The sequence below is a fragment of the Syngnathus leptorhynchus genome, chromosome 4 (genome assembly GCF_054491065.1).
Source record: "Syngnathus leptorhynchus isolate UIUO chromosome 4, UIUO_Slep, whole genome shotgun sequence".
NCBI classification, from domain to species: domain Eukaryota; kingdom Metazoa; phylum Chordata; class Actinopteri; order Syngnathiformes; family Syngnathidae; genus Syngnathus; species Syngnathus leptorhynchus.
In genome coordinates this window covers 12,349,587-12,374,586 of record NC_141198.1, presented here as the reverse complement: position 1 = coordinate 12,374,586, position 25,000 = coordinate 12,349,587, and the positions used below count along the sequence as shown (strand labels likewise).

Here is a 25,000-nt window from a genome sequence, read left to right as displayed (position 1 = left end):
TGCATGTCATCTTGCATCAGTCTTCCATGACTTTGAATCGTGTGATTCAGAGAAATAAGAGCAAAGTAGGCATGAGACTCTCGTGGAGTAAAAAGAAAAGAGCAACTGCCTGCAGATACACTCGCATCTTCATATCTTCACATCTTAGGCCACACAAGCCAAAAAAAAAAAAAGACGACTCCAGCCTCGCTCGCAAATAATTGCAACTTGTGCTGATTTCTTTTCAAACAACTCTTGGAGCTACTGTTTTGGATCCAAAAGCACACAGTGCAAGATCAAACGTCTTCTTTCTACCTCCGAGCATCTTCCTAACCTCATCTCTCCAAATCGCTCGCCGCCGCCGCCGCATCCCGCTGACTCTGCTGCTGCTTTTGTTTAATTCTCATTTGAACAAATCAAGGGATTACTGATTCCTCCCCGGTCGAATATTCCGTCAGGCTTCCACAAACATGTGCAGACATTTGAATAAAAATTACATTAGGGGCAAGCAAAATCGATCAAGGCGTAGCAGAGACACGCGATGTGTCCCTTCGTGAGTCTCAGAGCCACCATGTCTGGAGATCAATTTTGTATTTGCCTTTGCTGTCAGTCATCCTCTCCCACCACTACTGACTCTTGTTTATTGGTGACTTTTCTGATGCAGACCGCTACACTGTATATGTGTGATAATAAGATTGGCTGACACTCAGCTGTGTGCTTGCAATTGTCATTTCCTCATATTGTGCACTTGAGTTCTGGATGCGTACTGGAAAGCAGGTGGTACTCAATTTCAAATGTGAAAATGCATAAATAGTATTAAAGTCGATTTCCCTCCGCCCTCATCTTTGCTGTTATTGTCAAAAGCAACGATATTCCACTTCAGTCCTGAAGGTGCTGGTAGTGATCTTTACAACATGGTTTACCACAGAAGTAACAAAGAAGTTGCAACGTTAATTTTTGATACTAGAAGTAATGTTTTGGAGAGAACAGATTAAAAAGAGAAAAAGGTTACGAACTTTACGTTAGCAGTGGTAACAATTTCCAAAGCTGAATATCAATTTGGAAATTAAATCTAAGCAATAAGCATCAGCTACTTGTAGCACAGTGTAGGCCAATGACAGCTTTGCGCGCAGGTGGCATCAATCCTCTGGAGGAGTTCTGTCCGACTGCTCGCTCCAGTTGGCTCCGTCCCCCTGAGATTGCAATCTGACAACTTCTTCATTGCTTTTCAGTCTTTTTTTTCTTGGCTTTGTTGTTTAATTACCCTCGGCTGTCTTCAATGTTTCTTTGGAAAGCGTGGGAAAGTAATAAAATACAAATAAATAGATTAATACATCCCCCATTGTCACACCATATGCAAATGTTTGTTCAGACTTCCGTTAAGCCGATGAGAGATATGATAGTGGAAGTGAGGAGTAATTGGAGACAGATGTGGGAGACAGATCATCCGCCATGGATCAGTGAGCCAAAACCAAGATGCCACCTTTAATGGGATGCGGCAAGAAAACCATTAATTTTCTATTTTCTTTTCATCCTCCTTTTGTTGGATTATACTTCATTATTTATGTTGCTTGCCTTTACAAAGATCACATTGCTGCATTTTATTTGGCATCTGAAATCTTAATTGGTTCTTTTGCATGTGTAAAAGGGTCAGGTTTCTTGAACATCTGCCTTGTTTGCATCCCGTTGCCTGGCAACAGGAGACCTCAAAGTTCATCAAGAAACCAATCAGCCAACTAACTAACCAATAGGGATAGTGCCCCTTCTCAAAATACTTTTGTTACACACATTTAACTCACTATTAGTGGATCACATTAAAATAAAAACTTAAGGGAACATATTGTTGTATCATGAAAAATGTTTCTTTGAATATACAACTGTGGTAAGTACCCATACATGTGGAAGGCACAGTGAAGACATTCGATTTTCTTTTCAGTGTGATATAATGCAGTTGAAGATCAGCCCAGAGTGATGAGACAGTTTTGTCCATCCATTCTGCCATCAATCGTCAACTTTCAAACAGACGAAGCCATTTTTCCCCCAACGACGCAACTCACTAGCCCCGCCCACTCAGTCAGCCATTCACACAGGCTCCACACAAAGAGGCAAAAGTGAATTGTGTCTGTCACCTTGCCGCTCCCAACACGCAGGGCCAGCGAGCGATTTCAAGGTCATTGCAGATTACAGAGCCGCTGGACCTCTCAGAGCGAATGACAGCGGACTGAAAGAAACTGCAGGGGGGAAAAAAATGTCTTGAAGTTTTTGCTGAGTGTCAGAAAGATGAGCAGTGAATTAAAATGTCGACTTTGTGTCTCTTGCTCCAGTGTCACTCAAGCGTATCTCTGCTGCTGATCATTTCTTTCCTAATGGAATAAGTTGTCCTTTAATAGTTGGCAACTGTGGTAATACGGCGAACTTACGTTGATTACGGCCGAGTGCACTCCACTCCAAATATGTACAATATATTATATATATATAATATATTTTCTGTTGTAGAATCGAACAAATCGATGTTTGATAATAACTTTGTCGCTCTTTAATAGTCAGTCTGTTTTTTTTTTTTTTTTTGCCACTGATGGATGATGGACACTCATGGAAATTCCCACTGCTTTGTCGGAATGACGCCAATTCACTTCACATGTGCCCTTTGGCAAGGTAGCGAACTTCTACCTCATTGGGAGGCGCTCTTAATTTTTGCAGAGCACCCTCAATCTCTCCAGTGGAATACATTCTGTAATGTTTGTTTTTGTTGGCCCTTGTGTAGTCAATAAGAGAGTGGAAAACAATTCATTCCGCCTTCAGGGACTCATAAAGTTTTTTTTCCTTCTTCTGCTTCCTCGACTTTGAATCCATAATATCCACCCATGCGGGCTTTTTAAAGCCCTCCAGAAATAAAAGAGAGGGCTGTTAGCTGTAGCTTAAGGCTTCGCGGGTGGAATAAAACATTGATGTGGGTGCAATGTTCCGCACACATTGTTTCTAGAACACACCAATGAGTCATGACCTCTACGAGACCTCACACAACCCAACACACACATGTGCGCACACACACACACACACACATGCATGCGCGCGCACACCCACTCACGCACACATACACACCCACACCCACACTGTATGGACCTGTCAAGTGGCGAGGGAGCGTTTAATTTGCAAAGCCCGCCGGTCCTCATCACATGGTTGGTGACTAGCCTCAATGGCACACCTGTCACCCGACAGCGCATGCACTCTTGCTGTGTGTTGTTAACATTTCTATCTGGTCCGACCTAGACTACAAAACCAAGTTCATGGGTCTCTCGTAACATGATTAATCCTGAGTTGCTTTTGTGATTTTACCCCGTGGCTGACTGCTACAGTGAAACCTCATTCATCATGATGGATAAGTTCCAGACCCACTCAGGATAGGTGAAACTATAGAAATGATATACAGCCCCCCCCAAAAGATGAAAAACATTCAAACTTTATAAAACACACTTTAAATGGATTGTAAATTTATTTGAATACAAATCAAATTGGAAGCAACCGGATACAAAAATACTCTCTGCATTATAGTGCCTATGTTACATTATTTTTTTGTCTTTAGGAGGTAGAGCATAGTAGTCGGGTGTCATGTGACATTTATTATTATTATTATTTTTTTCATCTTTGTCCGGCATTCAGTAAATATCTATCAGGTGTCTGGCGGGATACACTGTTTTTAATTTTAATTATTTAATGTAATTTAATTATTTCATATTTAAAGTTCTGTGGTGACACCTCACAATCATTCTTAACCCCTTTATTTCCTTTTTGTTTGCATATAAAAAAACCCCACTATGCTTTATTTTTTTTCTCCCCAACATAGTAATCTGATATCAGTTTATGGATTTGGGATTTGAAGGTCTTTGATGGATTGCTTGTCTTGTGTTGCCGTTGATAGCATCAGCTTTCTATACAGCAGAAAGCAGAACATTAAATCATAAAATTGAAAGCCCGTATCGGAAATTCACATGCAGCCGGGGTTACTTAAGTGCATTTGTGAGCTGAAGATGTCGTTCTATTGCTTCACGTTTTCACTTTTATTGAAGGTGGGTAAGCGGAACGGCTGAGGTGGATCACGCAAAATTTTGGCCGGCCCGTGATGTTGGCGTGCCTCCGTGCGAAGAGGAGCAATGAAAATGCAAATCATCTTGGACCGCATTGACTTGTTGAGTCCAAATGGGCCAATAAGAAGCTCGGCGAGGTGATTTGGAAGCACTTTGATAGTGTTTGCGATCCAACTGGGCTGCGTGCCTGTGTATAAAAGGTCACGACTCCTCTCTGTGAAATGTGTCTTCCAATTGAGTAGTGAACTTTAAGGATTGGTGTTTCTCAGGGGGGAGGCCGAAATGGCACTGGGTAGAGCTCAAACAATGCTGCTAAACAATCATTTCAAAATAACAATTGACTGGAAAGCGTCAGATAGCCACGCTTGCAAACAGCATTTTTACTCTTTGCAAATTCATCTAGTCATGTTTCCTTTTTTCTGCACAATAGTGTGAGTATTAAAAAAATCAACACGCATATTACAAATTGCCACATCTCACCAAAGATGTCTGACTGCATGATGATCATCTTAAGCCATTTACTGACAGAAGGATTAATCGGAGTTCTTTTCCAGCTCAAGTAACTTTTGACGGCTCGTGTAATATTTCTCATTTCAAGTTCAAAGCTTTATTCTGATGTCTTTGCAGAAGGGTTTATGAGGAATCAAGCTGTCATCACAGACTTTAGGCTGTTTTTGTAATCATTTTGGCTGTCTATGCTGCTTTTAGTTTAACTGTTAGCCATCACCATTTCGATATTTAGACTGATTATGGGTTCAAAGAAACCATTCTAATTTTATTCAACATTAACGGAATTTACAACGAAGTCATCCACAGTCACAGTCACAATATCTACTACACGAGAGGAACAAAACCAGTCGATTTGTCTACTTCAAAATTGAAACACACATGTTCAAAGCCTGAAATCTTTTGAGAATAAAGTGAATTTTCTGCTAAAGAAATGATCGTACTACTGAAAAATATAAGGTTAATAATGTCACAATATTTAGTAAGTTATATTATAAGAGAATAATTATTATATCCCTACCCATTCCTAAAAATAAAAAATAAATCGCTCTGAAAATATCTGAAATGGTATTATTGCAGTTTTATCTATAAAAACACAAAAACCACAGGTGAAAAAGTACGGCCATCCCTAATAATTTGCGCTGAAATTCCCAGTCTTGCCTTGTGCTTTCCAGACACACCCATCGAGTGCGAGTCACATTACTTTCGCAAACATTTTTCTAGTAGTGTCCCCTCATTATGACTTTCCTTTTTATCTTCAAACTTTTTTTTTTGTAAGCGTCAGACACACTCCCCTCAGCCCGGCCCGACTAGCCGACGCCCTCCTCGGCTTCGTATGATCTATGGCTATATCAGTTTTTTTCCAAAAAGTCCATTAGTAGCTGGCAGCGGGCCGTTACCTCCTCCACGGACACAGATAAAGACGCCTGGCGTGGCTGCCCTGTGAGCCACGAGGAAATGAGAGGACAGAGAGCGAGTGGCCAAGAGAAAGATGGATGCACTGCAGGAACACCCGGACCGCCGTGGCTCGGAGCCCAGCAGCCAGAAAAGAGAGGAGTGGTAAATGGGAAGATGATGAAAACAAAAGAGAGATGACAGCACAAAGGAGGAGAGAAGGCAAGACAAATGAAGGCACAAGACAAACTTTGTGTCGGATATTGTCCCAAAAGAAATTCCCTCCTCCATTCTTCTTTTTCATACTTTTTATCACGGGAATTAAGATAGCTATCTAATGCTTCGCTTTCGGTCAGGCTGGCGGATTTCTTATCTTACGGTCGAGGCCATCGGGTCGCAAATTAATCCTGTTGTCAAACATGGCCAATGTGGCTCATTGTGTCGTCTATTGGACTAATTGCATTGCTGCGTGCTGCCTCATTTCACCCCTCAAGACAAACCGAGTGTGTAATCTCCCGCGCTTTGCCAAATAGAGAGAAATAATACATGTTCTAAATGTTTTGGACCAATAGCTGGCATGAAAAAAGAAAAAAAAAACATTATATCCAAGATTTAAATTACAAGTAAAAAAAAAAAAAAATCCAGAGGATGCAGCTGCACTATTATGAGGAAAATTAATTTTTGTAAAAAAAAAAAAAAAAAAAATTGGGCATGTAGCACATAGGCAATGGAAGGAGTCTCTGTTAAATGAATCGTGTTGATGGAGGGCAACGGCTGGTTGGAAGCTTTGGCTGAGGGCCACTTTTACAAGCGTTGAGCATTAAGTGAGGCCATTGCAGGTTTATAGACGCCATCAAATATTCTGTGATTTCATCTCTTAAAACGGTGTGGGAAAAAAACCCTATGAGGACTGATAGATTTGCTGTGTGTATTTCTAATCCAAAAAGAAAAATACTAAAAAAAAAACTTTCAACTTAGCCCAATAAGCCGGTCTGCACAAACGTTTCTGAGAGTAAAAGAAAGTAACACTGTTGTAGAAATTCTCTTGGAATTTGCAGAGAAGATATGCTGCATTTTCTCCCTTTCTGACTGCGTCTCGCTCCCTTTCTCATAATAAATCATAGCAACATGCATGTCACATACGGGCAAGTATCCGCCGAGGACCACCATGCTTTTCCACCACTTGTGCGTTATCTCGGCCAGGCTCTAATGATAAGCAAAGCCTTTTATAGAGAAATACAATAACAGCAAAGCTGTAGTCATTGACAATATGCACACACACACGCGCGCACAACACACAGACACACACACACACACTCCGAAGCACAGTTAATTAATTACATTGACTGTAAGAGATGTGCTTGCCATATCCTGTAATTATTACAAATGTGAGAGGTATAGTGTTGGAGAGTAAAATATAGGCAAGCAGATGACAAATAAGCCGAAAAGGAGGACGCGCTAAATACGACTAGCTGGAAAACCAGCAAATTGGGCAGGATGAGCAAATGCAATTCATGTAAAATGTGCTACGTTGAAGAGACCCTAGGGAGAGTATTTCTGCGTTTAGTAGCATTTTGTGGGTGCTTTCGAAAGAAGTACAAGACATCAATTCGTCTAGCCGTCGAGAGAGACAGAGAGAAAGAGAAAGCGAGAGATAGAGAGAAAGAGAGGTTGTCATGTGACTGATAGGGTAAAATAACTTTGGCTGTCTTGACTCAGGGATGAGATAAAATCCAGTGTGTTGCTCCAAATCCAAAAAGCATTTTTAATAAGCAGATTTCGGCTTCTCCTTTCTAATGCTTTTGTTTATTTTAAACAGCAAACAGTGTCCCTTACTTGTGTAGTGATTCCATCCCATCTCCAACAGTGAAGTGTTGGTTTTCTCATCCCCCCACCCCACCCCACCCCCGAGTCTCCCTTTTCTCACAAATCACGGTCTTATTCGAAAATCTCTCATCAATATTTACAATCTGCCACTTTTTCAATAGCAAGACTCGCCTCTTGCTTTCTGCTACTTTTTGTTTGCCTTTTTGCCCGAATCTCAATTTCAACAGAGGAAGTCATCGCACGCACATAAGCAAAGGATTGTAACAGTGGGGAAATATGTTTGCTGTTTGGGCTCGTTGGGCGGAATTCTAATGAGCTATCACACTCTGCAGGAAACCGAGCTTTCTCTCACTCTGATTTCTTCTTTTTTTTCCCCTACGTCTTCCATCTGCCGACAGGGTGATTTGCACTTGTAGAAAGTAGAAATGCCAAAAAGGCATTTGGTTTTAACCGAGGCTGAATTATTGCCGAAGATATTGTGCACGGTCGTAATCGGGAGCGGTGACGGATGTATATCAAGGATGCTTTCTGTGGCGAGTTCACTGCCGTGCAATAAAATGCACTGCAAACAATATAAATAAGATGCTCATTTTCATAAATCGAATGAGAGTCGTCGCTTCGGACGCAAGTTGAGAAGCGTCAGACATCCTTAAAAAAAAAAAAAAAAAAAAGCCTTTCTCCATTCTCTGCTACTGTCACGGCAACACAGATGGCCACCGTGTGGCATAACCTTGGCAACTCGGACCAACGGCTCGTTGGCAGGAGGCCGCTTTTAAAAGGATGGTGACAGTGACACGAGCGAGACAAGCGTGTTCATGCCGGCCACTGACACACAAACGCTGCTTGACGGCTGTGATGCTGATGCTGAGAGGCTCGGCCAAGAGGAGGCAGAGGAATGCTTTTATTTGTCCTCCTCTGCGGAATTGAATTTAACACCAGTACTGGTTTACAGTGGAACCTTGTTTAATGCTATTGGTGAAAACATATGCTACAGATGATATTTAAAAAATTATAATCATAAAACATGCTTGTTTAATTTTGTATACGTGACCTGTGATGGACTGACAAACTGTTTTATGTTTTTGATATACTTGATTGATAAAATTAGTCGCCTGTCAATGTGAATTGTCTGTAGTTGTCCAAAGATTGACCCATGATCGGTCTTGGGTCACCATTCATCCAAAGTCAGCTGGGAAAAGCTCCAGCGCACCCATGACACTGATGAGAACCGACGATCCAGAAAATGGATGAATCACTTTATCAGGTATATTTAATGAAGTGTCCAGAAAGTGTTTATTACTTATCGCACAATCCAACTTTTTTTTTTTTAAACACAGTGCATTTGCATAAAGTCACTTGCCCTAGTGTTAAACTTCATTTTGTGACAAGCCCATTTGCCTTTTCCATAATGTAGTCCTTATCACGTCTGTCCATTTAGCATAATGACTCCAGAAATTATGATAAAAAAGTGCCGTCATTTCTTCACCTCTACTACATAAATTTGGAGAGCGGGAGTTAGGAGCTGTATAATGTGACACAATAAGAATTCGCCAATTTGCCATAATGGCTTCTGCAATGATGACAAAGATTATGCAGATTACGCAGGCAAGCCAAATCAGCCGAGACTTGATATTAAATTCGCCAGTTTAGGCAAAAGTAAGAACTTACACGATATACAGAACAGAAGTACAGAGAGTCAAAAAACGTTATCAATATTCGTGATAGGAGTCTGTCGCTATCTTACGCTACTACGCCCACTTGAAACATTTAAAGTTCAGAAATAAAGTAGACTACCGTATTTATATATATATTTTTTTACATCACACCATTGGAGAGCGGGCTGGTGATGATGCTCACATACTGTTGATGATTTAGGAAGGAAATATGGAAATGGGCTCATGGGGCCCTTATATGGATTTGGTCCAAATGGAGAAGACAACGAGAAGGTGAGAGCAGATTTAAAAGGAGGGGAAACTGCATAGAGACAGAACATATTGGATGGGGCTTCATTTTCATGTTTTTACGAATACATCAATTCATTTTCTTATTAACTTAATGGACTACGAGGGAGCAATAGTGCAGTGGGAACCATCTAACACACAAACGCACCCTGTCGAACATTAGGGAGAGGACATTGGGGACAAATGCACAGATGTCAAAGTTGTCCTCCTACGGGCTTCTCTGACCATCGTGCATTGGCCATCATTCAACACCCCCCCCTCCAGAAAATGATAGATGTCAGCATGGTGGGCCTTGTGGTGACCGGATCTGCCTCACAGTCAGAAGATCAAAATAAGACTGTACATGGGTTCTCATGTGTTTGGGGTCTTCCTGGTTTGGTTTACATTTTGAATTTAGTATATGATTACAAAAGTCGAATGATAAAGAATAATAAATACTTGCTTTTTTTTGGGAGCAGAGCATCAGAATAATACACGTTCTGTCATTTTCATGAGCCATGAAAACGGTGATGACTAAAAGCTGGTGATGAGTATCCAACTGAAAATTCCTCTTCAAAAAAATGAAGAAGGGATTTTTTTTCCCTTGAATGATATCATTTTTGATATCAGAAATGACTTTTCCGATCGACTAGGCAGATATACATTTATGTATGAGACTTTTTACTCACAGCTTTCCAATACGGCACCTTAAGCTCCCTCATTGGCCATCGTTTACTGCAACGCTTGAGTCGAAATTTGGAATATGCAAGCCCCCCCCCCACAAAAAAAATCCATACTCTCAATTCTCTGCTCAATTTGGCTAAACGGTCGCGGTCAGCACTTTAAGACGCACACCAAGCCTTGAGTGGCACGTTCACCCAGTGCAGTAAAAGGTCACACTGACAGAAAAATCACTTGAACTGACAATCCACTCAACTCCAAAAATCACTCCGAAGTCATCAGAGACTCTTAAAGTGCCTGTCAGATATTCCCACTTACCTCAATGGGGAGTGTTATTGATATTGCAGGTGTGTGTGTGTCTGTGTGTGTGTGTGTGCATGTGTGTAGCATCATGAGTGTGTGAGTTCACCTGCATCATGAGTGTAAAAAGCATATCAGGAACAGTGAGCGTGTAAATTCTGCATGGAGGGGACCTTGACTGTGTATGCACTATTTGTGACTACTACGCTCAGATATGTACAATGTACAGTAACAAACTTCTCATAGTGAGAGAAAAAAAAAACTCACAAAAGTTGATGTATGAGTAACATGTCATTTTTTTCCCCCAGTGTCCTTATTTCAGGTACATTACTTCATATCCTACAAGTCATCCAGCGGATGAGACAAGAAGTTAGAGGTGAAATACATTTTGCTTTATTGAACTCTACTGATCGACTGACACATACGAGACACATGACATGATGTAGCCAGGGCGGACTCCATATAAGGGCCCGTCAGGGACATAATTCAGGATGACCTTTTTCAAACAACTAAAAGGCTCTCACAAACACGACTGACACAGGCCAAGAGGCAACCGAACATTTGGTCATTCACACGAGACTGAATCACTCACAGACAACAACACGGATCAATATCTCTGGTATACACGCAAGTGAAATGCTTGTTTTAAATCGGATCTAATGGCCATTATATGTGGGGTACCTCAGGGGTCAATCCTTGGTCCCCTTTTGTCCAGCCTGTATATGCTAGCATTAGGTTTTCAGAACGCCAGTGTTGGCTGTCATAACAATGCAAATCACACACAATTAGTTATACTGTATCTATCAATACCCTCAAATCATAAACGTTCAATTAAGTTGTTGTCTCACTGTCCATGAACCAAAAAAGGAAGATCGAGAAGCCAAAGAAATTGGTGAGCTGATATATTCAGATCTGACTTCCAGCATTCATATCAATCACTAAAACAGCCTTTTTACCATCTGAAAATCACATCCAGATTGAAAGATCTCATGCTCAAAGCAGACCAGGGAAATTTATCCACGCTTTTATCTCCAGTAGATTTGATTATTGTAATGGTCTCCTGAATAGACTACCTCAAAAGAGCATCAAACAGCTGCTGATTCAAAACGATGTTGCTACAGTCTTGACCAGAACTAAGAGATTGGATCAAATTACCAAAATCCTAAAGGCTTCCCAGACGCTTCCCTGCCAGCTTGGTTGGTGAGAGCCACCTGTGGCTGAAACCAAACCGTGACAGGGTTTTTACTTCTTGGAACTGGATTTGACATCTCTTATGCATACATTAGAAATTCCACGCTATGAGTGAGAGAGGGAGAGTGAGAGCGAAAGAAAGAGCGAGATATTTTAATTTTGAATTATGCAATCTTGAATTATGTCCCTGCTAGCCCCTCATAGTGTCATGTATGACTTCCATACAGAGGCGACAGATGTCTCCTTACACATTTAGTTACACATTTGGGCATGGGTGGGGATGCCTATGTGTGTGTGTGTTTGTGTGTGTGTGTGTGTGTTTGTGTGTATGAGACACAGAGCGACAGCTGAGATGCTGACCCGTTCTGACATTTAATAATATTTCGCTATGGGGGACGGAAAGTGAAAGAAGAGAAAATCCATCGAGCTCGGGAGACAACAGTGATGGAGGAAGGTTTATTGTGGAAGAGTAGGGCATAAAAGGCCTGAAAGGAAAAATGAGAGAAGGAAATGAAGGTCTCAAAGGACTCAGATATAACAAACAGGCAGGGACTCGCCACACGTCTAAATATATCACACTGATAGATGTCCATGAGAAAGTGTTAATGACATCATGGCCAAATAGCCTCGAGCCGCTGATGTGCTATTCAAGGTAACGGTCAGTGACATGAAAAAGGCTTCACATTTTCAAATTTACATGAGGTGTTTTAATTAGCTTATGTAACTCTTTGGGGGACATCTTGAAAGCTGCTCGATGAAGACATTTTTTCACCCCTGATAAACTCCAAGGTAAAAAAAAGACTTTTTAAAAGAGTGCTTAATTAAAGTGAACTCAATTCAGAAGGACACCTGCAGATGTGAGTATTTATACTGTTACAGTTAAGCGATGTCAATTGAACTTTAAAAATAAATAAATTACAGGGCTACATCATTGAAAATCAAGTTTTGGAAAAAGCTAATACAATATAATTTTTTAAATTTCATTGACCTAAAAAGGCCAGTTAATAAAGCTTATCAACTAAACATTTGAGCTAATATGAAATGAACGATGACAAAAAAGGAATAATGAAAAATTGATTTGAAAAACATTATTACTGTTATTAGTCAAAGTTGACACCAGTTTTTTAATTTGATCAAAAACAGCAGGTAAAAAAACCCCATAAAAATTAGACTTTCCCCCTTGCTGCCTCTTTACACAAATTTAAAGTGTGGCGAGGGAGAAAAGCCGCAAGGGCTGTCTGCAGAGTGAGGAAAAAATGGAAGCTGAATGAATTGAAAACACGCACGGTCACACGCGCACACACATATTTCAGTCTCCATGCTGCACAGGCGCTTTCTTTCTGCCCCTCAGAGGTTTGTCACTGCTTGTTATGAAAGATTCATCCAACAACCACAAGAAAGCAGATCCTCACTCCATCCTAATTAAGAGCACCTTTTCTAATTGTCTCTTAATGCCAACCCATGAAAATAAAAACATTCTTCACATAGACACGACAGCAATTCCACCAGCTCAAAGCTTCAAAATAACGCCTTTGACGTCACCAACAGCATCAGTCATCGCAGCTCAACTTGAAAACTGCGCTCACCTTTCGAATGCCCTCCTTGGATTCCTCCACGTTGGTGTCGGCTCCTCCTGTGCGGTTGATCATCCGCCACATCTGCGAGTACATGGGATCTCTCTCAAAGGGGTTCATAGCCTTGGAGCGCACCTGCTCGTAAACAGCAGAATCCAGCACTGTGCCGTAGGGAAGCTCCGTCTGCTTGGACAAATCCTGGAGCGACCTGGCAGGAGAAGGAGTCACATGCATTTTAGTAGACAACTAAAGACTCTTGAAATATTAGGATGAAGAGTAGTATTTAGTTATGGTCACCCCCCCACACACACACACACAAAATAGGAATGTCAATGCTTTTGTTTTTGTTGTACATACATTAACTATTAAGTATACAAAAACGACAATAAGCACAAACAAAGGAAATGTGACTACAACACACAATAACTTGTACGTTTAAGAGTTTCTCGACACTATCTAGTGATGGAGTGTCTTCTGTTGAATTTTTATTTTCAAAATCGACAAAAAGATGTCTCGCGACATGAAAAGGTCCAAAACTGGGTCATTTATCAGTCAAGGTGAAATACACCACAAAAAGTGGTATTATTATTATTATTATTATTATTAGGTTTGAGTTGAGGTGCACTTCACGCTGTGGTCATATTTAGCAGTGGGTAAGATTGATGGTGGACGGTGTATGTGCAATTACAAGGCTTCTTGCTTACAAAGATGCTGTTGTGTTTACGGAAGGTCCTGACTTTTGTGGTTTCCTCGTGGCCCTCTTCAACCGTCTCCCTGACCTGCCTGAACAAATGGCTTTGAACGTTTTAATGTGCATTGCTGTTAACATGCCTGGGAGGGTTAATCGCTGACCTTGATATATTGTGCCCTCGCATAAGTCCTTTGGGAATACATATTATGCTTGAGATTCTTCCCTTTACTGCTTCCTTGTGCATGCTTACTAGTCACTATAATATACCTTAAAAGTAATTAAAGGACAATTAAAAAAATTCTGCTCCTAAATATAAAATAGATATTGAATGACATACATGCTGTGATACTTATTGTTCAAATTTAATACAAGACAGTGTGTTGTTGATCATATCTATGAAACATTTTTGCAACAAAAAATTCAATTATATTATGTGAACAGCTCTCAGTGTGTCAAGTGTTAAATGTAATTTATTTTTTGCGAATATGTTTCTTATGTAATAAAGACGTTTTTATCTGAGCCTGACTGGTAAATCTACATATTTTCTTTGTGACTTTCTTCCTCAATTAAAAATTCTTTCATCCCCGGTGTTGTCTCTATGGCTCAACATCGGGCACTTTTCTTGTTTTCTTTTAGCCACCGTCCCTTACTGCTTTCTTAAAAAATCTGCAGTGAAATTGAGGGAAAACATCCAACCGTGAAATTGACCAGAGATGCTCCCGAATGCTCACTTCTTATTTCATTTCCACCATGAAACAAAAAGCATTAATAGTTTAAAGACATCATCTTGGTCCAGCTACCTTTTCCTTAGACATGAAGAAGAACACAACTGCCTCTTCTACTCCTGTCTATCGTTTTTCCTTAAATAGTCATCTGGGGCGTTTATTCAAGCGCTCATTTTTACACATTAGCATATAAGAATGCAGCTGTCTATTGATTGGTTGATGAAGTGCTACAAACACTGGCGGAGCTATGCTTTTTTCTTGAGGGGGGGGGGGCATGGGGCAAAGGATATCTCAGGGTGTCCACAAAACAACAAAATTTAAAAGCCCCTAAAATTCTTCAGTTTATTGCTGATAAACATTCACTATGCCTATGTGGGATGGGGGGGATGTACTTCCCTACCTACCTATCCACTTATTTGCAAACCTGTCAACCTATCTGCACAACTTGAATGGAGTTAAGCTAAGCCTGTTTGCATCAAACCAACTTGACATACACAGCTTTATCGTTCGTCACTGTAACGTCGTGGCGACTTGGTCAAGCAGCATGTGGCTCACCGCCAAAGTTTATTTTTAGAACCAAGTTTACTTCTTTGGACCACTTCGATGCGGCACCCACCTTTGCAGGCTGCAGGGCCATGTAAGATAGTAATTACGCCTCTAATGACCCCGGAAGAGTAAACACATTATAGATAATGCATGAAAATTTATGGAAATCCTTAATTTGCCCAACAGAAGCCAGCTGAGAGGCACTTTTTAATGACAGTACATTTTCAGGCAGGCAAGACAAAATAGAGCAAGATGAAAATACATGGAAAAAGCAAACATACGGATAGACTGACGGACAAAAATCAAGAGCGAAATAATGAATGTTATTTATTCCGACGACGTGCCAAGGTAGAACGGTACCGGCGGGCAGAAGGGATGTTTCGTAATGCTGATTAGTCCAATGAGAGATAGTGATGAATGCTTCCGAGTGGCACCAGGAAACAAGTTTGGGCAAAACACACTATCATCAGGATAGATAAACACAAGCGAAAGAGAGCGAGAGAGAGCGAGAGAGTTTCTTCTTGTATTTCTATGTTTCATGTTACCTTCATGGGGAGGACATTTTGGCATGTCCATAGCGTGTGCGTGTGTTTGAATATGCGTACAAGTCTCTAACAAATGTACATGCTTCTCAATTTTCTGTTTATCTAAGACATTTTTGAAATACACACACACAACCATAAACAGATTGACATAGACAATGACATCCAAACTTGGAAAAAAGAACAGGAAATTACAATCCTGTGTCAGGGTGAATGGGGAGGTGGGCTCGAAAACAGTACAGGGATAGGGGGATGGATAACATGTCGTCTCATATGTAAATGTCATAAAAGATTCATAAACAGACACACACACGGTTGTTCGACACTCACTGTATGGAGTTCTCGATGCGCGTGATGGTGAGGAACGCCGCTAAATTGGCTGTATATGAGGAAATGACAATGAGAGCGAACATCCACCAAAAACCCATCATCATCCTTGTGGCCAGGGTAGTGTAGGGCACCTCTCCACCTAGAAATACACAAACATTGAGAGTTGAAACGGTTGAGCAAACAAATCCAGAAGACAAAGCAAGGGAAAAAATACTCATGAAAAATTCTGCGATTTAGAAAGCAGTTTAAATAAAGTTTGAATCTAAACCTGAGATCTATTTGCTTTTGGAAAGCACGACTACTTTACAATGTAGACATTATGGATTCAAATCTGGGCTTCTCTTCTCACCATGTGAGAAATTCATATGTTCCCTTCCGGCAAGTCCCACATGACAAAAACATGCTAGTTCACGTATGATTCAACACGAGTGGTCTTAAACGCGTGGAAAAAGGGCCAATTGCGGCTTGCAGAATGTTATTTTGCAGCCTACGACGTCACATAAAAGTTTACTATTCGTCTGGCCTCCACCATGTTTGCTTTTTTTTTTTTTTTTTTAATGACTTAACGGCTACCATAGCCCAGACTTATGTCAGCTCTCGGCAAAACATATGCCTGCAGTGAAACCAAGTTGAAGGAAAAAATATCCAATCACCCGGTCTTAGTCATATCTTTTTCAAAATCTGCAGTGAAGACAATGTTTGACGAGAACAGACAATTTCATTGCAGTGCTCACGAACTCAGATGTCATTAGTTCTTGAGAAAAGATGTCATTAGTTCTTGAGAAATTGCGCTAATTTGTACTGGTAGCAATGGCACATTGATAAATAGCCTGAGAATCCCCCCCCCCCCCTCCCTAAAGCGGTTTCTCAATAATACATGTGACACCCACCCACATAATCCCATGTCCTCTTTATCTTTCCCCCCTCTGCCGCATTGTTGCTTTATTCCCCGTCTTCCCGTTGGCCCTCTAAGGCCCGAGCATCTCTGCTTCTCTCACATTGATTCAATTCCAATTTGTTATCGGCCTTCTTCACGGTATCTCCCTCTCCGCCAGTGCATTTGTTGCTGACATCACGTTTTTAGTACGAGCTTGGGGGCGCCGCGATATTCACTACTTTACAGCCACTTCACAAACTCCATCTGCATGCTTTTATGTTGCCACCGTATGGCATCAGATATTGCTGTACATATCGGAAGATGCATCTCGCCCGCTTTCCACATGGAGAATTTATATATATCATGCCCACATCAATAAACAGTAATGGTTGCTGTTCGTTAATCGCTTTGATTTATGTCTCGCTGTAGAACGGGCGAGCCTTTTATTCATCTACTGTATCTTGACGTCTATTTTCTTTTTGCTTAACAGGTTCAGGGTGTATCAAATTGAGATTTTTTTTTACTTTTAGACATTTGCTTGAACGTGAACTCGAATTCATAAATCCTTTTCCTTTACTGTGTGTACGTTATGCACAAAAACATGTTTTTTTGTTTGTTTTTTATGTCCCTAATAACCAGGAAATGCAAGGATTTTTTTTTTTCACTTTGAATTCCAGTCCCGTCATTAAAAGGCCAATGAACTGAACGTGTAAAGAGAATTTCCCCTTGAGGATTTGCAGCACACAGCTAATCAATAAATACACGTCTTCTGGAATTTTGTTACCTCAGGTCTTATAGATTGAAATGAGCAAATTATGTTTTTTTTATTAAGCTCCAGCATGGAGTATTTATGAGCAAAGATGATATGAAAGGCCAATGGGAAAAGGAATATTTTCCCTATGGAAGCATGTAGAACTAGCAGACATGATTTTTTTCCCCCCCCAGTTTCCATTACAATGAAATGTATGCAAAGCCATGACTGCTACTCCTCAGACTTGAATAGCTTCGATAACATGACCTTTGTGACTGATTCCACCTGCAGAGGCTAGTATAGTATTGTGATTTTTCATACTAGAAATAGAAATAGTCACAAAGTACCCATGGAATTAAAGCAGAGAACAGCCATTGTGTTAAGATAAAGAACACTTTTCATGTTGATTTTCAGGCTACATGAACAAATTCTATAAAATATGTAATACAGTCAGGGATGTCTGCATCCGCATGTCGAAAAAATTTGCAATATTAAAAAGCATGCGCTAGATGCTTTGTCCTCGATTCAGAGTAAGAGCAACAACTGGATTCTTTGGTTTGAGCTATTTTGTATTGTGCAAGGTTTAATCGTAATCTGAATGAGAGAGGCGACAGGAAAACATTGAGTTCAATTTGTGAATTTGTGAGTTTGGTCAATGGGGTATCCTTTAGCGGAAAATGAATTTTCAAAATGTTTAATATGATTACGTTACAAACTATTTTCGTTTTTTGTTCTCATTTTATGTTTTTTTTTGTGTTGAAATAAGCCTACAATGTATTTAAAGTTTGGAGGTGGTATTGTTTTATTGATATTATTATTATTATTTGGTATTATATATTAAGAAAATACTCTTCCAACCTATACAAAAATAACTAATGTATAAAAGGTTACATACAGTGTATGCGAATAGCTTTAATCTATTAGAGTTGTGGCTGTGGAGAAGCCACATCTTATTTGCTGCATAGAAATGTGTCAACATGCATTTTAATTCAAATGTTTGACGGCTGCGGGATATGTGATTGTATGGATTCTGGTAAATAGGAAATCGTATGATTCAGTATGATCTGAAAATGAAAGGTTCTATTTCGGTTGAGCTCAAAACACATTACAGCATAAAAATGATAGAATGTTATCATGAAGAATTCTGTAGTATTTCCGTGCAACCCAACACAAGACCATCAGTTAACATTCAAGTCCTGATTTTAAATACAATGTATTTGTCCTTTTTTTATCTCCCTTTTGTAGAGTCAGTGACAACAGATAAGTCATGCGCGGCCGCTCAGTCAACAACGCTTTAGTATAAAACATGCGATGTATCATTTTGTCGGCCATCTATCATGATGGCTTGCACCGCTTGGGGAGCTTGGCAACATTGCAAATGGTGAAAAATTATGTCATGGATTTCACCTTGTAGGAAGAATACAGGCCACATACAAATAAGGTTGAAGATTCACAAACCTTTAACTTATGCAAACGTGAACCTATAGAGTCTGAAATTAAATAATACATTTTTTTGTGAACAAGTTGCTCAGTATTATTATTATTATTATTATTATTATTATTATTGTGCCCTCCCGGCCCATTGTTACATAACAGTGTGGTTAATTACGATTACTCTTACTGTTTCGTCTCATGACATGATTAGCCTGGTTGGGTGAAGATTACCAGCTACTTTCAACACTGTTTGAAAGCTTGTGCGAGAGGGACACAGTCCTTGGCATGGTGGAAGTAGAAACTGATTTGCTGAAGTCTTTGAGGAAGATTTACATGTGCAAAGTGTGTTCATAAGGAAATGCAAGTAGTCCTCTAATGGCAGATGTAAAGTTCCTCAGGGCGATCATAGCTCATGGCGAGGAACACTGTCTACAAATACAGCCCTTTGTTGTTTTTGATGTTTTTTATCAATGGAAAATGTTTAGAGTTGTATTTATTGTGAAATGTTTGCAATAATCTTAACAGGAAAATGGGATATATGTCGCTGTCATCTACTGCCAAGTATTTGTAATTTTTTTTCAAACTTTTTGTGCAGTGTGTGGATTCTATTATTAAAACATACAAGAGCATAATTTATGCAATATGTTATCAGCCTCCCTGCGTTCCCTTTGCAATATCACCCACACGGAGGACACATCAAAACGTCCTGCCAAGCCTCCACCATCAAAAGCGCTGTAATCTTTTCCATTTTTTAATCTAGCCTCACAACGCCCAAAAAAGTTACGCCATTTCTCTGCAGTTATTCTTGGCTGAGAGATGACGGGAGTGCTTCATTAGGCCTTCTTCGAAGAGTTGGAAGTTGTTCGGCTGATGCCGCTCCCTGTTGGGAGTCACAGCAATCTGGCTACAGAATGATGCAACTTTACACTTTGGCTCATTTTACAAAGCATATATGTCTAAAATTGCACGGGAATGTCAGCGTTTGAACCGCCTCTAAGCATGACATTGATAGGCATCAAAGTATTTTTTTCTTTGAGTAATTTACTTTTTCTTTGTCCTTTGATATATATAAAGATGGCGAAAATCTGTGCAATGCCAATGTCATCATACAGACTTATTTTTATTGATTTTATCTTCCACAGATAAATTAGTTGTCAATGGAATGGCAATGTCTCCTTTGTCAAAATTAATGCTGCCCTTTTTGTTTATACCATTAACAGGACTTTTTTTTTTCTTTTTAACAAAGTTGAGAATGTCAGAATTTAACTTGAGATTGCCTTTTGAATTATTAAAGGGTTTATAATAGCAAATTTGAGCCCGGAATGTTTGGTTCATAGCTCAATTGTTCACAAAAAATTGCATTAAAATAAAATTGACACATACAATTGACACGACTGTAATAATGATAAACGGCTTGATTATAACCTCATGCACTGTCCTGATGACATAACCCAACTGGTGAGAAGCAGGTTTTTCCAGTAATTGGAACTCAGATTGTTCTCCCAGTATGGATATCAAAGTGACTCGACAGTAATGATGAGCAAAAAGTGACACAGACTATTGATTTTTCTACACAAATTCAGTAGCCTCCAGCTCACGAGAAAGCGAGCAAACCATAAACAAACACGTCTGCGCTCTGTTAATCATTTGTTTGGACTGAAATAAACACAAGAGACAGGGCTGACAAATTAGTGGAGAGGTGTTGTGTCTCCCTGCTGCAAATATTATTCTACAAAAGCCAATTCATCTGCCTCAAACCCGACCACCCAACGCTCCTCCTTGTTGACATGGCGCCGGTAAAAAAGGGAGCTCTCGATGAGAGCTGCTTTCAAGTACTCGGGCACATTCAGGATTTGATTTTATTGCATGGGTCTCTCCACTGCTTTAGATTACTTGTCCTGTTTGATGACTTGCAGGAATCTTTGACTACCCCCCCACCCCGCTAGAACACAGAACTTGGGGATGACGTAAGGCTGGGTTAAGCTGGGGAAAAGTGTGACAATGGGAGAAAATGTGGAAAGCAGCCCTCCTCAATCTTTTTATTGTGCTTGAGAATCTTTTTATGCCTCTACCCGTAAGCCTTGGAAGCTTTTGGGGGTTGCAAAACACCCAATTTATCTCTCCACCCAGCATATGCTCTGATTTAATGCGACGGGTAAAAAGTTATTAAGCATATATTCAAATGGTAACCAAACTTTGACTCAAGCCCATTTAAAAGCCAAGTGAGGGGGCGAAGTGTTGCAACATCCACATTTCTCCCAATGAAAGCTTGCACCACCAACACTTTTTCTGCTGCCCACCTCAAATCTGATTTTAAGAATTTTTTTTATCCATGATAATAAAAATGTGCTTCACAGTGTATTAACAGTGGAACTATAATGCATTACTCATATTTTCTAATATAGTTACAATTACTAAGTCCAGTAAAGCGTTACAATCTCAAATATCAGTGATGCTGGGTTACTAAAAATCAGTCTTCAGTAAGTAAAAGAAAAGTAGTAGTAATAATGATTTTTTTAATTGAATTTATTATTTAAGGACGTGACAATTAAAAGGTTATTTAAATTGAATGAGATAAACAATTTGCCTTTATAATTATTTAAAAAAAAAAGCAATTAAAAACATAGTTTTGTACAATTTATAAACATTTAAAGCTGGCATTACAGACCTATTTAAATTTTTTAAAATTAAACTTTGAAGTACAATAATGTTTGTGAAAAACTGCTTAGTACAAACCGGACAGCTGCTTCCATTCTAATCAGAGGAGCTTATATACTGCACTTGGTGCACTTCCTCTATAAAATATCCCTGTTTTAACAAGCTTAAAACCCTTGGAATTTTTGACTAAAATATAGTGTACTATTGCCACCAAATGGACATTTCACATGCACACAATTGAAGTAGTCCCACAGAGTAGGACCCAGCAGGGGAGCTGTTCAATCATTTTAGATAATGGAGAAAACGTTTAAAACTTCTGCATGAAAGTGAGCAAAGAACAGAGCATCCATTTCAGTGGGAGTGAAGAAAAAAGCAGAATACATTTGATCATGTGGTGAGGAAAACTAAATCATTCAATATTGTACTGATACAAACCAAATTATATAAGTCAAGGACGCAGATGTTATCCTTAAAAAAAAAAAAAAATCGGGCCAATATGTCAGTCGGGCACCTGCTCTCTCCGCCAACATTTTTGGAGAGGTAATGCACTGGAAAAGGCACAAACTTGAATGCACTGAGAATGTCTTTGCTCTGTCATGCACAAACATGAACAAATCAGGCCAGTGTGGGCCAGTTGACTGAGGAGTGTCCAACCACGAGGACTGACCAATACAGTATACTGGAAATTTACCAGATTGTGACATAGAAGGTCCAACGCCAGCGATAGGCACTCTCAAAAATTAATCAGGTATTCGAATAAAAGTGTTTTTTTTTTTTTGTTATTTTGAGGTTTCGTTAAATTCCCTCTGCTCAATTCATGAGCTGAGTGCAAGATGCATAATCTCCTGACTTCATCTTTGCCGAGTCAACATGATCACAAGCGCAGTATGTGTAGTAATAGGAATGTGACTTTCAAATGGAGAAGGAGGGGGGTAGGAATTAAAATTGCACACATTGACCCCTGGGTGTTGAAATGAGGGCCCTGCAGTCTCTAATCGGAGCTGGCTCGGTTTCATAAGAAAGCAGTAGAAAATGAAATGATTGAAAATAATGTATTCCCTGAGATAGATACACTGCGTGTTGTGTGTGTGCGTGTACGTATCAAGCCATACATTAAACTCTACCTCTATCCACTCACGTGTTGTTTGGATGCTGCGATGAGACATTTATGGGGCAGGGTTGATGCTTTATGAGAATTCCATCCAGTCAATGATGTATAAAAATATAATACAGTACTGCCATACAAAAATAAAAATGACTCTCTTATTATGGATCATGGTATTGAATCTGTTGGATTATATTCAATTCAGCTCGTTGGACAAAAAGACCCATGGTGACATTGGAAACTATATTTTCTTCTTGCCAGCTTTCTCAGCACTTCAGCCTGACTCTTCACACTTGAACGCAACACAAATGTGACAAAGTCAGCAGAAATTCTTCCCTTTATTTACAGGCTCCTCTACAGCATATGGATCAATACAATCTGTGTATAATATAAGAGGAACAAGAGCCAACACACACACTCAAGGTTATATGTGTGTGAGAGTGTGTGTGTGGGGGGGGGGGGTATTTTTTTGTGTGTGTCCCTTCATGGTGAATGGGACATTTTTGTGTGTAGCCAAGCATTTTGTTTCCTAGAGGGCAAAAGTTGGGCCTCGCCGACGAGGAAGAAAATAGTCTATTAGACTTTGTGGCCGAGTTCAAACACCACGGCGCTTGTTTTCAATTATACGCTTTCTTCCGGCCATGCCGTTGGATCCCAAAGAGCCCATCTTGAGAAGAATTGATTTCCAGCAAAAACATGGCAAACTTTTCCAACTGGGAAGCTGTACGAGAGCCAATGGTAGACAATAAAAACTGCCCAGTGGAAACAAAATGGCGTTCTGAAGCAACGTAGGGCACAGTGGTGGTGACTACCAAGCTCGAATTCTGAATCAGCATGACTCTTCTCCATTCATCCAGATGTCAGTATTTTCTACCCCTTCAATTTCTAAGGTAATAGCAGCCTGAAGTTCAAAATGTTAATTTGCCAAACGCATGAAAATGTAAGGTTGTCACAACAGCTCTGAAGCCGTTCTTAATTGGCGGATGGCGTTCGACCCAGCATCTGTCACCTGGGAGCCGGCGCAATCACTGCATATATTTGAATCCCCTTGCTTCCAATAAGCAGACTTTTTTTTACGACGTATTGTGTCTTCAAGGTCAGCCTTCTGAGCCGAGTGCTGCCTGAACAAACAACGCTTAATTGCTTCCTGATTGACTTTGTGCATCCGCCAATTTATTTTTCACAATATAATCATTGATGTTGTTTGTTGTTTTGGGCAAACTTAGAACTTTTATTTGGGAAAAACTTTGGAAAATAATAGAAATTAAGTATTGGGGGGGTTAGATGGGTGTTTTCACTTTGATTTCTTTCGAAGAAAGACATATTAGGGAAAGCTGACTTTTAATCATTAACGAATAACAAATGTTTTGTAGTTCCGGAATTGTCAACTATGGTTTACTGTTGCTGTGGCGCAATCAACAGAGACTTGTACACGCATTTCCGGATTGTGCCACTGTTGTGACGGATATACAGTAAACACAAAAGCAGACAAGTTTTGAATCATGAAAAAAATATTTTCGGTATCTTTTAAGAAACATGATATTGGTATTCTTAGCTATGCCCAACTATTTCAGGAAGTAGTGAGTTGTACCACAGGATATTTTCTTTCGATGATTTTTAATTGAATATATGCCAAGAAGTTGGGGGAAAAAATATTGAGCTGTAATCCAAAGGAAATAGCAAAATCCTGTTTTTTAGCATCCATTTAAGTTCTTGTTTAAATTCCACATTCCTTCTTGTTTTCCCCCCCTTTTTCTTACTCTCTGGAGACTAAAAGGTTTTTTTTCAGTGTCTAATTAAATGTGACACAATGCAATTACAGACTCAGACTTATGAAAAGAGAAACCTGGCTCACTTTCCAGCTAACAGGCGCCGTAATTGCTTTCTGTACCTTTTTTAACGACTTTCCATAATCGATGGCGTTGTGAACTTGTACTCATAACTCACATAAGCTTCTGCTTTTAACTGAAACTAGGCGATGAAATCATGTGGCAAGGATCACGTTGTGCAACAATCAAAGCTTGTGATCAAGTTGAAACGAAGGCACCAGGAGAAATTACAAACCAGGGTACCAAGAGTAAATACCAAATATCATAATTACTACCAGATACTTTGACAATATGTCATAACTACAGAGCAGTATAAGATACCAAATACTTTGACCACAAAACAGATTAGAATTGTTCGCATTGCTGACTTTCATGTAAAGGCCGTCTAAATTCAGGTGCGAGCCATCCAGCTGCCAAAATTGAGAGCAAACAATATGTACTCATCTTCAATGTCTTCTCTTCTTCTCATGCATGTGTGGTGATATTGTCAAATCTACCAGCAGGCCCTTGCATCTAAAACAGCACGAGCCAGCA

At 39.8% G+C, this 25,000-nt stretch overlaps 1 protein-coding gene across 5 annotated transcripts in view; it reads right to left on the bottom strand.

Annotated features, from left to right (window-relative positions):
• grid2 (glutamate receptor, ionotropic, delta 2) overlaps positions 1 to 25,000 on the bottom strand; it is a 262,360-nt gene that overhangs the window by 27,211 nt on the left and 210,149 nt on the right. For all 5 annotated transcript variants that reach the window (XR_015065893.1, XR_015065894.1, XM_085910345.1 and 2 more), the window contains exons 13-14: positions 15,813 to 15,951; positions 12,991 to 13,186 (exon numbers count right to left, since the gene is read on the bottom strand). Coding sequence is in view for 3 of the 5 variants with exons in the window: in XM_085910345.1 (XP_085766471.1) it covers positions 12,991 to 13,186; positions 15,813 to 15,951 (335 nt within the window). In the remaining 2 variants the exon portion in view is untranslated. The remainder of the gene's footprint in view (positions 1 to 12,990; positions 13,187 to 15,812; positions 15,952 to 25,000) is intronic.